Here is an 18,154-nt window from a genome sequence, read left to right as displayed (position 1 = left end):
GAAAATCCCTGAGAGCATGAGGTGGTGAGAAGGCCCATGGCTGTAGGGTGGGAGGTTCTCCTTTAGGAGAAGAAATTCCTTTCCAAGTCAGAGTGGACCATCAAGGAGATGCTTCTTCTCTGGCAAGCTAGAGTTCTGCCCTGGATAACTGGAGGCAGGGTGTGGGGCTGGGGGAGAATCTCTTTTCTTCTTTGCTCTATACATCGTTTATAAATGTTGAACCAGTGTTTAAGTTAGCTTTAGGAAGGCTACATTTCCACAGAAAGCCAAATCATAAATGTTTCTGGTGATTTTATATTTCGCTGTTCTGCATAACTTCAGGGAGAGCTATTTATTTTCTGTATGTAACCCCTGATCCTGCAACAGTTACTTTATTCCATAATAACCTGGAAATAGAGCATATAGCACATTTCTCAATTTTGGACCCATGGAATTGAGTTGATTTATGTAATTAAAATACTCTTTTCACATTAGTTTCTTCTTCTACTATTATTATAATGGTTGTAGAGCTAAAAAAAAATTTTGTGTAACAAGAAACACATACTATTTAAAGGATATACCAGAACACTTTTCTCAATATTTATGGTGTTATAAAAATGAACATAAATTCACAGCTGGGCTTTATCCAAGTTTCACTATACAGATGGCTGTGTATACTGCCCTTCAAATCCCTGTGGGAGAAGGTTTGTAATTTCTTCCCTCTTTCCCCTTTAATAACTTATTTCAATGTCTCATAGTCATCATGATCAAGATTTTTACCCCAGGTCTGATTTAAATCTCTCCACCTGTATGTTAACCATATTTCTTTACCCTTTGACCTCAATTGAGGTGAGAAGCAGGCAGTTATTATTACTCTTCTATTTCTTTATTTGTTGAAAGACCATGCTTTATCCATTGCACAAATCAGTGATAGTAATAAAGTCAAATTTCTCAGAGAAAAACAAATATCTGTCCACTCTACAAGAAACAGACATTACTTTGTTTTAGAGCCAAGAGATTATTTTAAAAGTTACACTAGCTCAAGCTTATAAAAAATTCATATGACAATACACGTAAAATAAAAAGTGAACATATAATTCTTTCATTCCACTACTCCCACTACCCTGCTTTTTGAAGTAACTTTTTAATTAAATTAATATTTGCCTTCCAAGCATCTGTCTATGTAAATTGTTAGGAAAGTAAATTTAAAAAAACAAACAAAAATGAGAAAACAAAATCAAGGTGCTTGCTAATAGTATAGTAATGTGGTTTCCATCCTGATTTTTCTCTCTCCCTCTTATTAGAGTTTTGGCTACCCAGCATAAAAACCATGAGGAAACTTAATTATATAGTTGCGCTTCATTTTAAACCTTATATCTATTTTAAAAATCATGTTAAATTGTTACATCAAATAATATTTTAAGTATGAGGATATTGATACAGCCATGGGAAACTACTATACCATATTAAGTAAAATCTAGCAGTTTCACAACTGGGTGTGTATCCAGTAGAAATGAGTGCTTATGTCCACCAAAAGACATATATTAGAATGTTCATAATAATGAACATATAATGTTTTATAATGGCCCCAAACTATAAAACATAAATGAGCTTTAATAGCAAAATGTATAAAGAAACTAGTGTAGTCATACAGAACAATAAAACACAGTAACAAAATGGATTTTTGGATAGTATGGAGCAAATGAAGCCAGGTGAAAGCGAGTACATACGTAGAATTTCATTTAAATGAAGTTCAAAAGCAGACAAAATGTGATTTGTTGTAATAGAGAGCAAAGTACTGGTTTACCTTTTGGGAATTGTTGACTGGATAAGCATTCCAGGGAATCTCCTAGGATACGGAATGTATGCTAGACCTTGATTCAGGAGGTGATTATATGGACAGACATATGTGAAACTGATTTGAACTATGTACTTAAGATTTGTGTGCTTTACTATATGCATGTTGTGCTCCTCACTTACCAACTCCTTTATACCAGAGGCTTCTGATCTTGGAGTTCATGTTCTGGAAAGGTGGCTTCCTCTTTGATGCAGGGTCTTTTCACATATTCCAGGTAAAGTCTTTTATGGAGATGGCAGCAGCAGCAGATGATGATGATGATGATGATAATGATGATTTTTGCTTTATCAATTAGTACTCTTACATTCCTCTTTTGCCTTTCAGGAAATTATATTTCATTAGATTAAAATGCATAATAATTGTTTCACTATATATAAAAAAGAGTTCAATTATTACTACTTGATTTTTTCTCATTTCTATTGCTTCTCTGTTTCTTGGTATAACTAAATACAGTATATCTCCCAGATGGATGTCCTGTTCCAGTTATATTCTAATATGAATGGTACTTTTTCATTTGGGCATGGGGAATTATTTTGAGGTAATAAAATTTTTCTGAAATTACATAGCATTTGTATAATTCAGTGAATATACCAAAACCCACTTAATTGTGCGTTTTTAGGGTGAATTTGATGGTATATGAGTTATATCTCTGCAAAGCTATTTTTAAAAAGAGCTTTTAGAAATTAAAGAAATCATTGTGGAAATAAAATATTCAACAAAAGTTTGAAGATAAGTTCTGAAAAATCTAAAATGTAAGAAAAAAAGAAGATGACTTTTAAAAGATGAGGGAAAATAAAGAAGATTAAAGATACACAGAATGAATTCAGGGGTCCCCAAACTATTAAAAGTTTCAGAGAGAGGAAGTAGAGGACAGGAAATTAGCAAAGAAAAAATGTGATCTTTCCTAGTGTTAAAAAATTTCAAATTAAATAGTCTTATCCAAGCAAGTAGAGAAGATTTTTTTTAAAACCCTCTAAATTAAACACTGTGATTCTGTGATTCCCCAGATACCAAAGAGTAAGAAAATCTTAAGGACCCCAAGAGAAGCTCATATGCAGATGAACAAGACTGAGAAAAGCACACATTTCTCTTTGGCAACCTTCAATATCAGAAGACAATGAAACAATGAATTATTTTCAATCCAAGAATCCTAGATTCAGATACATTGTCTTTAACTGTGAAGGCAGGAAAAAATAATTTTCTGACATAAAAATACTTTGCTTTCCATTCAGCTTAAGGACATTCACCAAAACAATATAGTTCATTAAGAAAGAAAAATTGGGGACTTAAAGAAAATATAGATCCAACTGAAGCGAGCAATGGAAGGAATTCTGGCTGATGGCTGTGTAGATAGGCCTAGAGAACAAACTGCCACAGTGGAGTATTCTGGGAATGGGGAAAAGCATCAACTACAAAGATAGGACAGTGTATTCAAGGTTAGAATAGTTTAAAGCTTGTTCAAGAAGATAATAAAAATACTAAAGAACAAAAAACATGATTGAGCATTCTAAAAAGAAATAAAATATTCTTTGTGAATAAGTAAATTGTGAATAGTTACATACTTAACAATGATGTAAATAGTATAGATTGAGTTTGAACTTTTAGAATCAAATATAGCAAAAACAGATAATACTGAATCATGGTTATGGAATAAAAGTAGTGCTACCAATTTTGGGCAGATAAACATAAAAAACATAAAAGATGATTTAAAAGATGAAAGGGGGAAAAAGAAATAAAGGGAAGGATCAGGGACTTAATGTCCTCTTCTTAGAACTTGAACAGCCATATGATACCTTCAGTGGTTGACAGCAAAAAAGAAAGCTTTGGCATGTAATGTAAGTTTTAAAGATAACCAATAAGTGGGGGAAGAAGGTGTTGAACTCTTGTCTGCTTTCGGGCTGTGTGATGATCTTTTTGTTGGTATCTTCCTACCCCTTTTTACAGCTTTCTATCATTCTGGTGGGTAATTCTGGTGAGATCTCCTGAGAAATAGATGTAAACACATGTGCTCAGGGTAGCCATTTGAGCCTTTTGTACATTATTAACAAAACTCCTAAACCATATACGGAATTCAGGCTGTTTTCTGTTAACTGTTGAATTAACACTCAAAATTTATTGAATGGTGCAGTGAATAATTTTAGCAGAATTGCCTGCTTTGGAAGGGAAAATTTTTGTTTTGCAAAATCACGTGCTAGGTGTCAAGGCTCATGATTGAGATGTGTGTATGTATGTGTGTGTGTGTGTATGTGTGTGTATATATATATATATATATATATATATATATATATATATATATAAATAAATAAATTGGCAGTAGCCTGTTAAAAAATCTATTCAACCTTGTAATCAGAGCACAAACCAAACAACAAAAATCTTGATAAAAATACTAGTACATTTAGAAAGACATGGTCAATTTCTATATGTAAATGTTAGAGCAAATGTAGGACTTGATGTGGATGAAAGAGTTGAAGATAGCTCATTGCAAGGTAGTATGAGAGGAGTTGAAGTTGTTTAGTTATGGAAGCAAAAGCAAAATGAACTGAAGATCAGGCAAATCCAACAGGAAACATTTTAAGATAGGGCATGTGGCCAGCAGAGCCAAGAGGAAGAGCTGGGAATGAATGGGCACTTCATGCAATACTTAGTTCCTTCTGTGGCTTGCAGAATCCAGCTGTGCTCATTTACTTTGTGTTCAGTTGCTGTTATTTGGTGATACCAAATATTAAAATAATGAGGAAAAAAATCACAAATCAACAGGTGTGACTTTTGTGAAATGTTAATATTATTCTGTTTTGCCAATTGTGTATGAAATAATGAACAGGGTCTTAGAAGAGTATATTATATTTAAATATTCCCATATGCTTTGTTTTTATCATATTAGAAAATGATTGAGAAAGGAGAAAAATGAAATGCCAATATTTGATTTCTGGGGATGTGAGTCTTAAAAATATAAAGTCTGTACACATTGGGTTTTTCATTCATGTTTGTGGGAATATGATGAATGAAAAATGTGCAATGACAGTATGGTTATATGTTATATCAAGAGATTTTTAAAAAATAGCTAAATGTACTATTTTTAAACAAAATTTTTGTTGGTTATTATTTGTTCCCACCACAACAGTTATGGGATTAAATCATACATGGCACTAAGAAAATACTCTTTATTTTAAGAATTCCAATAGAGAATTAAATATATGTAGGTAATTTACTTAATTTTACTAAGTCACAAAACAGGTTGAACAAACTATAATTTATTGTGTATGCAGTAATGGGAAGAATAATCTCCATAATTCATTTGAATTTAACTGAATTCAATATTGAAAGGGTTTTAGAGAATATTAAAATACAATACTAAATTCTTTTATTTTCCAGATCTGAATCCTTTCCCCTAAAAGATAATTATATTTCAGTAAGAGTTTTTAAAAAATGTATAGAATTGGTGATAAGCTTTGTATTTTTCTCTTAACTAAATTGAAATCAGAAGTTTATTTCTTTCCTTAAAATTAAAAAAGAAGAACAATAAACCCCAATAGCATTTCTTGCTTGAAAACCACTTTTCAAATGTGAAATTGTCACTTTTCAAAGAGTTACTATACTTTATGCAATTTTGATATAAAATAATCCTTGTTTTATAGCTTTTAAAAATGTGTTGCAAAGCCTTCTGGGTTGACATTTTAAAACCACCATATAAATCTGCCTGACAAGTTGTTTTTTTTCCTATTTTAAAAGTAAGGTATGGATAAATGTTCTGCACTTTACTTTTCAACACCTGGTTCTAGTTGCTCATTGTTTTAGTTGATGTGAACTAAGAATCTTTATTCAAGTCATTAATCTTACTACAACATTTTTGGTAGCCAATTCATTGATTTCCATTTTTTGGAATTACATTTTTTGTGATTAAATTAAAATTTTGAAAGTGTCATGTCACAAGCCTATATTTTAAGGCATTTTTGTGAAATACTTTTTTATTGAATTTCAGTTAGCATGTTATAAATTATTAGGACATATCTAATGAAGTGTTTGTGAGAAAAGGATTTACTGTGCAAAGGGGAACAAAATAGAGCAGAAATGGTGAATAATTGCAGAGTTCACAGTGTTGTGCTCTGTTGGCATTTCCTGTTATGAAATAACCCACTTTGTTTCTTTAGATCACATGCCTTATGTGGGAAGGTAGCATTATATAAATCTGAGTGACTGAGTCTGACTCTTAGCCAGGAAAAGCTAACAATAAAAAGTTTGCCTATGTTTTTTAACTGAAGACACTCTTACCTTTAAAATGTACATATGGTGGGGCTGGGGCTATGGCTGGTGGTAGGGAGCTTGCCTAGCATGTGTATGAAATAACAACTAAACATACTTGAATTTCAGTATCAAAGAACAGCCCACAAGGAGGAGGTGGGTAAAATGTATAGGAATGATTTACTTGAGTTCCAGCTATGTTGACCCCATTGCTTTCTTTATGCCTGATGATGGAAATCTGGTGTCCAGCGACTTCATGCAAAGCACTAGTGAATGGCAGGGATGAAGTTTAAGATTGGAGAGTGGCAGTGAGTGAGTCAAAGACTGCTATGGGAAGAAATTGGACTTAGGGGGTCTGGGGGAATGAATTAACAAATTGTTGTGTGCATGTGTGTCTATGTGTATCTTGTAAAATCTCTAACCTTTTCTATATCTGGGTGACCAGTATAGCAAATGTGCTACATGTCATACCAAACCCTTTCTTCTGATATTTCATTGTCTAGTGTTTTTGCCACCCAATTTCTCCATACATTTTTGTTCCATGTAACAGTTTTTATCCTCACAAGTGTTTATGAACCCACTGATATCAATGATAAAATTTAAGCTATAGTCATAACATATTTCTTCTCTTATTTTATGTTATACCTATAATTAGGAATCTGACCTTTTGGATTCCTATATCATATATCATGGAGTGGTAATCTGAAGTTCTAGCTATAGTCACATAAAACTGATATTTATTTGAAAATTGTTTACAGTTTATCACAGGATTTTAAAATGTATTCTACTGGCCATATGACCTTGGTTTGGTCCTTTAACATCTGTTTTCTTACTTGAAAAATGCAGGTAACATCTTTGCTGTTGTTCCTGTTGGGAAGATTACAGCAGCTTAGGAAAGCGTGCAGTCAGTTCTAAAGTTCTGTGCAAATATAAGACAATGGTGTTTTTCATGGCATCATTATTTTTCCTACTCCCAGAAGAGGGTATGCTGATTAATTATTATGTTTCTCCAGGGAGAGTCTCGCCAGGACAGCTTACATCCTATATTCAGCTCTTCAAGAACAATCTCAAAGCTCTAAGGAATCATTGTGGACTCCTGCAGCTTGGGCTGGCCACAGTTCAAACTTTGAAACACCCGCAGACAGCCAAGTGGGACAACTTTCTAGCTTTTGAAAGGCTCCTTCTCCAGGTATGTTGCTATAGGAGCTTTTGACTTACAGGGAAAACTTTGATGTTTACTAGAGTTTCAGTAATGTATTGTTGACATGTGTGCTGCATCACATTCAGTAAGCACCTCCAAATTAAAATTTGATAGAAACTTTTGCCAGACCTGTTTCTAGAATTTTTTCGACAGTGACATCTTTGTCTTCTCAATACTGGGAATATTTTTTGAATGTTTGACTCACTTTTGGAAACCTCCTTTCAATTTTGTGCCATTTGGACCTTTCTTGATCTTCATGGCATCTTTATTCAATCCTTCCAATTTGTCCTTTAAAATAGCACTGCTATTTACATTTTTTTCTGATACTACTTAATCTCTAATCTTTAAACAACATAGAGCATGCGCCTTAATGATGTTTAGCAAAAGACGAAAAGAGATGAACTCCATTTGTAGTGTTTATGCAGAAATTTGTACATGGAGGGAAACTTTTTTAAAAAGACATTCTTTATGTTATAAAGTATAAATTATACTGTGCTTTAAAAATTATAAAATATTGTTAAGTTATAAAATATTGTTAAAGTATAAAGTACTTTAAAATATAAACTTAGGTGAAAGGACAAACGTCTATGGACTCTCTATATAGTCTCAGTGTAATTTACCATTTAAAAATATTTATCTTTTAACTTTGTTTCACTAAAGAAATACAACTAGAGATAAAGTTGAGGCATCCTTGTTATTGAACCCTTCTCTGATTTGATTCTCCATTTACTTTCTCCAGAGGTATTTTTGTAAGTATTTACTTTTCATAAAGAATACAGAATATTGTGTTATAGGTTTTAATTTTTACCTAAGTGACATAATACTATAAATATTCCTAAACTACTTGCTTTTTCCTCTGAATATTTTATTTTTAAGATAACCCAATATGCTCTATTTAAGGTTCTAGTTTGTTCATTTAATCTATACCACAAATATACAATTTATTTATCTAATCCATATTGATGTTTAGTTAAGCTGTTCAGCTGGTGCTTTTGTGTATGTGTGCGTGTGTGTGTGCATGCCTGCACATATTCATGTATATAAATAAAAATGATATGAATAAAACTAAACCATTTTTATAGTTGTTCATCACTGTTTCTTTGTATAGATTTGCAATTCTTAGACTACCGATGAGGCTGATCATCTTATCTTTTATTTTTGGCTATTTAATTTTCTCTACTCTGAATCATTCATTCTTGTATTTTGCCTATTTTTTATCTGTTGTGTCACGAAAATCTGGTCTGACATTTTATATGTTAGACTTTTTAAAGTTATATCATGTAAATACTCTCTCAGATTGTCTTTCAACTTTAATTTTGATATGTTTTATTATATAAAAGTTTAAATTTTAACATATAAGTAATATGTTAAATATTACTCTTTATAGTTTGTGTTTATGTTTTATATTATTAATCCTTTTCTACCCCTAATTTCTAAATATATTGTTTGGTATTTTCCACTGTAAATTAACTTCTATTCTTGACATTCGAATTTTTAATCCATCTGGAATTTATTTACATTTATGATATAATTAGTATCTATTTTTTTGTCTTCCACATAGATAGCCCAATCTCCCTATACTATTTATGGAATATTCTATTATATTGTAGATTACTTCTCTAATAGTCATTTTTCTCTTTCTCATGTTGGCAGAATACCAATTTTGTTTCAATTTCTGTTTTCCATATGGTTCACGCAAATCCTGTTTGATCTCAGATTACCTTGCTCTTCCTATTTCCATACTTGGTGATTGATATAGCAGTTCTAGGCACAACGAGGCAAAGTGAAGTTTACTGGAGGTGTTTCTAGGGAGGGTTTTCTTTTGTTTTGATAGAAAAGATATACAGTATAGAAGCAAGTCACTTTTTCTGCCTCTTAATGTATGTTTGTGACACTCTACACACTTTGTGATAAGAAGGGAAGCTCACTGGCATCCTGAGGAAGACAGAATGGTCTGGGTCCTAAGTGATGACTTTGAGAATACTTCAAAATATCTTGCTCTGTGACATGATAATTGTGTTTGGTTGCTATGACAAAAATATCTGACAAGGACAATGTAGAAGAGGAAAAGTTTAATTTGGGCTCATGGTTCCAGAGGTTTTAGTCCATGGTTGGCCACCTCCTTGGACCTGAGATGAGGCAGAAGATTATGGTGGAAGGGGTGGGGGAGGAAAGCTGCTCCAATCCTGGCAGCCAGGAAACAGAGAAGGAGACAGGATCAAGACATAACCTCCAAGAGAATACCTCAGTGATCACTTCCTCTAGGCACGCCCCACCAGCCCACAGTTACCACCCAGTTCTTTAAAATGATCCCCATCAAATGGATGAATCTACTGATAGGTTACAGCTCTCATAATCTAATCACTACACCTCTTGCTTCCAGCAGAGCTTTTGGTAAGCTTTTTTTTTTTTTAATTTTGAAAGTTTTACTCATATAAACATATTTGACAACAAATATAATTGACTTTTTTCTCATTTGAGTAAAGTTTTTAAAAAATTAAATTTTGTGATGTTTTGTTTTGATACATGTATAAATGTGTAATGTTCATATCAGATTAACCATAATCTATCTCTTCAAACATTTGTTATTCCATGATGGTGTAAACTTTCAAAATCCTTTCTTATAGCTTTTCAAAACGTGATAGCATGTTACTGTTATTTACAGTCACCCTACAATACAATATGCCCCAGAACTTCTAGCTTTGATCTAACTGTAACTTAGTGGCCACTGACTCTTTTTTTTTTCAGTCTTTTTAAAATTTGTTCTACTTAGTTATACATGTCAAAAGAATGTATTTTGACACATCATTCATAAATGAAGTATAACTCTCATTCTTCTGGTCGTACATGATTTAGAGTTACATCAGTTGTGTAATCATATATGCACTCAGGATAATACTGTATGATTCATTCTACTATTGTTCCTACCCCTACATCCCCATCCCTTCCTTCACTCCCCTATGTCTAATCCAAAGTACCTCTATTCTTCCCTCTCCATCCCCTACAATTGTGAATTAGTATCTGCATATCAGAGAAAACATTTCAGCCTTTGGTTCTTTGGGATTGGCTTATTTCACTTAGCATGGTATTCTCTAGTTTCATCCATTTACCAGCAAATGCCATAATTTCATTCTTTAAGGCTGAGTAATATTCCATTGTGTATACATGCCACATTTTCTTTATCCATTCATCTGTTGAAGTGCACCTGGGTTTGTTGTGGGACACCTTTATCCAAACTATAACAATAATTATTCTATTACTTAAGCCATTTTAGTTGATGTTTTAAAGATAAAATATATTTATCTTTTCCACATTGATCCATAATGTATTAAGCTGCCATGTAAAGTAGGTTATAGTTTTTAGTTTCTAGTCTATTTTATTGGTCAGGGATTTTGAGTCCGTATGTCCAGTGTTATGCTCTTCTCTGAAAAAGAGATTTATTAGATTTGTGCATGGATATTCTAAAGACTTTAATGCTATTTTGAATTTGGTTTTTTAAAATTCAATTCTTCTGTAGTTGATTGCTGGCATTAAGGAATAGCTCAGCTTTTGGATAGTGATTATGTACCAAAAAAAACTTGTTTCCTTACTTCTTGCTATTATTCATTTATTCTTTTAGATCTTTTATGTAGGCAATAATATCACATGCAAATAATGGCAGTTTTATTTTTTCCTTTTCACTTTTGCTACCACTTTCTTACTTTAATACATTGACTAGGAATACTAGGCCACTGTTAAAAACAGGTCATGATGTTAGGCATCTTCATCTTAATTCTGACTTTAAAGAAATGTTCCAGAATTTTATGATTTGATATTATATTTTCTGAGGTTTTATTTTATTTTTTAACATATATATGTTAAAATATATAATATAATATATATTTATATATTTTGTTGTAGATGGACACACTACATTTATTTATTTATTTATTTATTGTGGCACCGGGGATTGAACCTAGTGCCTCATGCATGCTAGGCAAGTGCTCTACCACTGAGCCACAATCTCATCCCCTTATTTTATTTTTATTCAGGCTAAGGAAATTCTATCCTAATTCTAGCTTGATGAGGTTTTTGTGTTTGTTAATTCAACTAGTATTGAATTTTATGTTACGCAGATTTGGAAATTTTAGGTGACTATTTCATTATTCTCCCTTAATCTGTTAATATGATGAATTGTACTTCAAAAATTTTAAATGTTAAATAGTCTTTATTGTATTTCTGGTCCTACACACACACACAATGGTATGTTTCCACACACACAAACATTGCTGGATTTAGTTGCTGTCCCCTAGCCTTTGCATGGAGACCTTCTGATTCTGATAAGCCAAGCAGGGCTGCTGCTGCATAATCCCATCTCTGTCCGTCTCCCCAGGATGTCTTCTTTACCACTTTTGGTCCTTGATAGTCATGTGGACACCTTCCTCAACTTGCTTAGGTTCTTGTACTTTGCACTGGGACTTGCCTACCTCATCCTTCATGTGGATGCCCCCTCTATTCCCTTGGGCTTCAATAACCTGCACTAGACCCTGGCATACCTGTGCATAGAAAACCTCCTCACTAGCTTTGGCCCTGGTCTCTTGCACTGGGATGTGATTGCCTCTCCCTATAGACTCCCTCTGTGCTCTGATAACCTGCTTTAAGTTACTTTTGCAACCTCCCTCTTGACCCTTGCCCTACCAGGTGGACACAAACCCTTCACTCTGGAGAATGTAGCTCCAAAGTGAGAGTAGGTAGCCCCAAACCAAATAAAAGTGTTTCTAAACAAGAATAGATAGAGCTTTTCTCCTAAGAAAGATAATCTGTCAATTTATTAGAGGTTTTTGAAGAAATTTGACAAACTCTTAATATTTTAATTTATTTCTAATTAACTTTCAGAATCTTTTGTTTCCTATTAGACTGTTAGACTACTAGATGTGAACACGGTATTTGGTGTTTTGCTTTCAGCAAATAGAAAAAAGAAAAAAGGACTGGGGAAAAGAAGTAAACATTTAAAATACTAAGACTCTACTTTCATCATAATTGCATATCACCCTGGCTAGCACTGTGTTAGTCATTTCTGGATCCTTAAAAGTTAGGGTTTTAGCATAGGCAAACTCATAAACTGGCCATTATAATTGCTCTTTGTCTATGAACATGCTTATTTTATACAGTATGCACTCATCCATTAGTGTAACAGGTTATAATGTATGGTCATCTGTCTCTTTTACAGACTTTGATTAGAAAATGGAGCATTTGAGTTTATTTTGAGCACGAGGGCAATGTTTAGCTTTTCCCAAGGGCTTGAGAGCCACTGAGAAAGCTCAGCTAATGTTAAAAATTGTTTATTTCTTTGGGAAGACTTATTTCTACTGTTTTCTACCAGGCCTCCATCACTGAAACCTCAGTGTTGACTTTATGGCCTAAGTAACCTTATAGGCGACCTTGGTTAAGAAAAAGAAATCAGTCTTGGAAATCTACAATTCAAAATGTTTTGCAGAATTTCTTCAACTCACTGCTAGCTCATGGGTCACAGGTTCTGGTGATCTCACGAGAGTCAGCAACAGAGCTGAGGACTGTTCACAAGACTCTCATTTGACTTAGGCTCTTAGAAGTGATTTAGGAATTCTATTAAGAAATAGCGTTTTATATGTTCAAAGGAGGAACTCTGAAAATATTCATTTTTTCAGAGTTCCTCCTTTGAACATATAAAATGCTATATAAATATTCATTTATTAGCATATGAATATATTTTAAAAAGCCAAAGGAAATAAAGTATGTTCGTGACTCTTTTTTCTCTTTAGTGTCCAAAATCACAGACAGTATTTTAGGCAGTGAATATATGTATGCTAATTATCAAATCATTATGTTTCTGTTTTAAAAAGGAACAAGTTTAACTTGAACACAGAAACATTTATGGTATTAATGAATATGTTCCCCAAGTAGATTTGCTTTCTTTGTTTTTTTTTCTTTTAAATTACTTTTATTTTATCAGTTTATAATTAGGGCATCACACTGATTTTTTTAAAAAAAAATTTAAATTCAATTTATTTTTAATGAATACATAAAAACATACAACTGCATGCATATTAATGGGATAATGTGATGTTTTCTACATGTATAAATTGTATAATGTTTAAATTAAGTTAAACACATCTCTTCATTTATCATTTCCTTATGGTGAAAACTCAAAATCCTTTCTTCTAACATTTTTGAAACAGTAAATTATAGTTACCTACAGTGTAAGAACACATCAGAATTTCTTACTCCCATAACTTTGCTTTCTAAGAGTACAGATTTATTTAATTTGTTGGTAATGACATGAAGAATACCTTTTTTACAGTGTAGCAAAGACTTTGAATTTATTTCCTCATCTAAGTAGGAAGAAAGCATTTACTCTCCGGTGTTATTTCAGGATTGAGTGAGATCATATGTCTGTATCACTAAGTTTCAGGGCCTGGCAAATACCAATTGCTCAATAAATGGTAATTATTATTTATTCTTTTAGCTGAGCCAAAATATTAAAAAATGCCAACTTATTCTATGTGAGTAATCCCTTAATAATATTCTCACCTTAATATTGTTTTCCTAAATTAAAATTTATTGAGGAAGAATGAGTCTGTCACTTTGAAAAATGTTAATGTCTTTTTATATTTTGATATATGTTTGATAATGTTTAGCAATATTGTTTTTTAAACCTGCAATGTATAGCTGATGTTTTTATGCTAGTTGTAACAGGAAAAACTTTTATTGGGTGTAGGATTATTTACTGTGGTTATAAAATACTAGCAGACTATATGGAGTAGAGGAAGCAGCTGTGTTTATGTTTCCTAAAGCACATGCTTTCTAAATATATGTATTATACATTTCTAGTTATTTCTTTAGGCACAATTTATATTTTACATCAAGAAATACAACTTGGAAAATGACTTTAAAATACAAGTGAATTATAAAGCCACTCAAGATAATACAGGTATAATATTGCTTTAGTTTTAAGTTTTATCTCTCTTTGCAATGAAACATAGACCATACTATATCATTAGTTGCCAAAGTAGTTTTTCATAGGTAGGATTCATTTTTAAAATATATTAAATTTTAGATTACCTTTTTCTAAAACAAACTAAATTCATACAAACTAAATAATACTGTATTTGCTTGTTCTGTAACAATTTGGTGGGTTTTGCCTTTTGAGTTGTCTAATGCTTTTATTAGCTCTGAAGCCATATGGCTTGGCTTGAAAATAGAATAGCTCATTTTTGTGCTGTTCCTGACTTCACTGTCCCCTTAGGTGGTCCTGTTTTTAAATATTTATTTATTTTTTATTGATTATAGTTAGGATTGAATTTTTCTGGGAAGTTTTTACCAGTTAGTTTTCGGTGGGCAAGGACCTTGATATCCAGAGTCATTCAGCACCATGGTATGTTGTCACTTGCAAACACATCTGTTATATCATTAAAAAAAAAAAAAAAAGGTGAGGAAAGAACAGAGAAAGTTGATTTCCTAAACCAGACCTGGGCACTGTTTATAGATGAGGGAAAGATTTTGATAGGATTTTTGCTGAGAAGGCAAATTGTGAAATTTGCTTTTCAGAATAACTGCAGGGGCAAGTATTGGAGCAAAACCATCTTCTCCCTCTCCTGATTTCCATGACGAAGGGTTTTCCTAGGCACACTCTCGCCTCTTTCTGACATTCTACTCCTTCCTCTCCTAGCAACAGAGGTGTTTTGTCTGGCTGGTAATTTTGGGATGGTTGGCTAGGCTCAACTCTGCTTTTATTGTTCTTGGAGGGTCCTTGAGCCACTCTTCAGGGTTAGGATCTGCTCTCACTGGGTAGCAGCTGCTGATTCTTTCTCTACTCTTCTTTAGAGTGAGCTGGGAACAGGGGGTGGTCAGTCTGTCCTGTGCCTTCAGTGGAGGTCTGCCCTGGCCAAGGCTTGCCTGTAACTGGGAGGAGGAGGTTGTCTGATTTTGAGTAACATATTGGCTTACAGACATTCCGTTACTTAGTCTTGCTTATCTGTATTTTCATATGCAAATATGTTCATCTTCATACTTTATGAAGATTTATTTATCTTAGCACAGTACTAAATTGTTGGAGTTTTAAAATTTTCCACACAAATTGAGAAAAGTTCCAGATTAATGGCAGGAATTTAATCTGAGATCTGAGTAGCCTAACATATTTATTCCTCAAGTGTTCACATGATTAGACTCTTATTAAGTGATAGGATTTTACTCCTCTGCTCCTTTTTGCAATTCAGAACACCTGGGGGGCACTCTCATATAGGTAGGATAATTAATAAACATTACTAGGTCTGGGGCTCAGTGTTAGAGCACTTACCTCGCACACTTGAGGCACTGGATTTGATCCTCAGCACTACATAAAAATAAATAAAGATATTGTGTCAAAAAAAATTTAGTTTTAAAAAAATAAAATAAAGGTATTGTGTTCTCCTACAACATATATATGTATAACTAGTAATATACATATTATTATATTATATGATAATAACATATGTTAATAATAACATTATAACATATAATAAATAAAAATATGTAACATATATAACATATAACATAATATATATAACATATATATAACATATATAACAATAATAACAATATATGTTAATACATACATATTACTATTTTTCAGAAACATAAATCTTCTAATTACTTTCTTTTCTCTCCAGGGAAGCCTCTGCCCTCTAATTCATTGCTAGAGGTGTCATCCCCAAATGAGTAAAGAAAATGCTGAAAAACCTTTTCCAAAAGAAATTATTCTGTTGTATTCCATGAAATAGCCATCTTTTGAGCGTGTTATGTCTTCCAAACAGTGAAATTATAAAACCGAAACATATAATGTCTCTTGCTTATGCTGCAACTTATTTTGTAATGTGGATTAGAAATAGGCACCTTAGCACTATTTGTGCCATCACCAGGGATACAGGCCCAAATAGAATATTGTAGGTTGGTCTGAGTACCTAAGTTTTGTATCAATAGTATTGCCTCTATAAGAAAGTCCTAGATTCTGATCAACCAATTTTCTTAAATACATTTCTTAAATTGCTGATTTGAACTTGTGAACTGCATAGCAGAGGTTGGACATGTCATGAATTTGATTCCATTTGCTAGTATCAGAGTCAGGTTAAAAGCCAAGTCTGTCTGATTCTCAAGCCAGGCTCTTCACTACTATGCACTACTGGAATATTTGTCCTGGGGTAAGGCATCAGAATGGCTGTTGGCCACTTTCATACTTATTCTCAGGTATGAGGGAAAAAAAAGTTCTTAATACATGAAAGGTCTATATAACTCATTAATAAAAGCTCAAATTTTTATGTGTTTAAATTGATGATATTATGAGTTCCAGAATCACTAAAATGCAAAGTTTCCTACTAACTTGCTTTTCCTTGATCTATCTATAAGTTTGGCATTCAATGGCAATCATCAAAAATACAAATAATAATAACTGCTGGTGAGGATGTGGGGAACATTGTTGGTGGAACTGTAAATTAGTACATCTGGAATGGACTCACCTGATGACCCAGCTATCCCACTCCTTGGTATTTATACAAAAGAACTAAAATCAGTATACTGTAGTGATACATGCATACCAGTGTTTATAGCAGCACAGTTCACAACGGCCAAACTATGGAACCAGTCTAGGTGTCCCTCTGTAGATGATTGGATAAGACAATGTGGTAAATATACACAATGGAGTTTTACTCAGTCATAAAGAAGAATGAAATGTCGTTTGCTGATAAATCGATAGAACTGGAGAATATCATGCTGAGTGAAATAAACCAGATGCAGAAAGTCATGGGTTGAATGTTTTCTCCTACCTGCAGAAGTTAGAGGAAAATAAGGAATTTTTTTAAAAGGGAGGGATCTCATGAAAATAGAAGAGAAACCAGTGAAGTAGAGGAAAGTGAATGAGGGGGAAGGAGGAGGGAAGGGGAAGGGAAGGAACAGCAGAATAAAAGTAACCAAACTATTGTCATGTGCATGTATGAACATGTCACAATAAATTCTACTTTTATGTATAACTAAATGCAACAATTAAAAAATAAATTAAATGTTTATTAAAAATGTTTTGCATTCAAGTTAGATTTTCATCTTGAGTTTCACTCCTTACCAAGCCTTTATTTCAACTTTAAGAGGCTTACACATTTTTAAAAATATTTATCATTCAATTTTACTGTTTTATGCAAAATATTTTATTATTGTTCTCTAATGCATTAAAATATTGTATTTTTGAATAATAAAGGAGAGAGACAAATGGAAAAATAGAGAAGCTAATATCCATGAACTTCTTATTCCTTTACCCAGGATGGACACATTGCCAGATTTGGAGTTAGGTGAATTTGTGCCAAGCACGTGATTAGAAATGAGAGTCAAATGCATAGGCTCTGTGAACTATTGCTTTTAAACTGGGCTTGCCCTAGAAGCAGTGATATCATGTGTTATTCCAGCTGGAAGCCAGAGTTAGTAATCAGGCAAAGTAAATTCAAGGCTAACAATTTTAGTTCTAAGTATTTTATGGGTCAACCAAAAAAGTTTCAAATACAGACTTTATGCCAGGGACTGAAGGTGAATGTGGGTGGGTTCATCTGGGAAAAAACAAGAAGGGTACCATTCCGGTTTGCTTGACCAAGGGAAATAATAACAGAGTATGCTTCCCTGCACTGATTCCATCTTCCATCTGAGCCACTCCCTCTAGCTGTTTGTACCAGTCTGGTCACCCTAGTGGTTGCTGAGATTTTTTTTCTCTTCTTTTAAACATCTGGATTCTTAAGTATCAATGTGGCTTGTCCCTTAGCTGGCTGACTATCTAGAGCACTTCTGATATAATCATTCTGAGGGTGCTAGAACTTAGCTTAACACTAGTGAGTCCTGAGGCTAGA

At 33.1% G+C, this 18,154-nt stretch overlaps 1 protein-coding gene across 2 annotated transcripts in view; it reads left to right on the top strand.

The window, feature by feature from the left end:
- The window catches only part of Scfd2 (sec1 family domain containing 2), a 412,892-nt gene that overhangs the window by 65,057 nt on the left and 329,681 nt on the right, over nucleotides 1-18,154 (top strand). For both annotated transcript variants that reach the window (XM_046460660.2, XM_046460615.2), the window contains exon 4: nucleotides 7,090-7,265. In XM_046460660.2, coding sequence (XP_046316616.1) covers nucleotides 7,090-7,265 — 176 coding nt within the window. The remainder of the gene's footprint in view (nucleotides 1-7,089; nucleotides 7,266-18,154) is intronic.

The sequence above is a fragment of the Marmota monax genome, unplaced genomic scaffold (assembly GCF_021218885.2).
Source record: "Marmota monax isolate L192 unplaced genomic scaffold, Marmota_monax_Labrador192_F-V1.1 WCK01_AAM20220418_F8-fsc00025, whole genome shotgun sequence".
Lineage (NCBI taxonomy): Eukaryota > Metazoa > Chordata > Mammalia > Rodentia > Sciuridae > Marmota > Marmota monax.
Note: the sequence above shows the minus strand (reverse complement) of the source record. Positions and strands in the feature narration are given on the sequence as shown.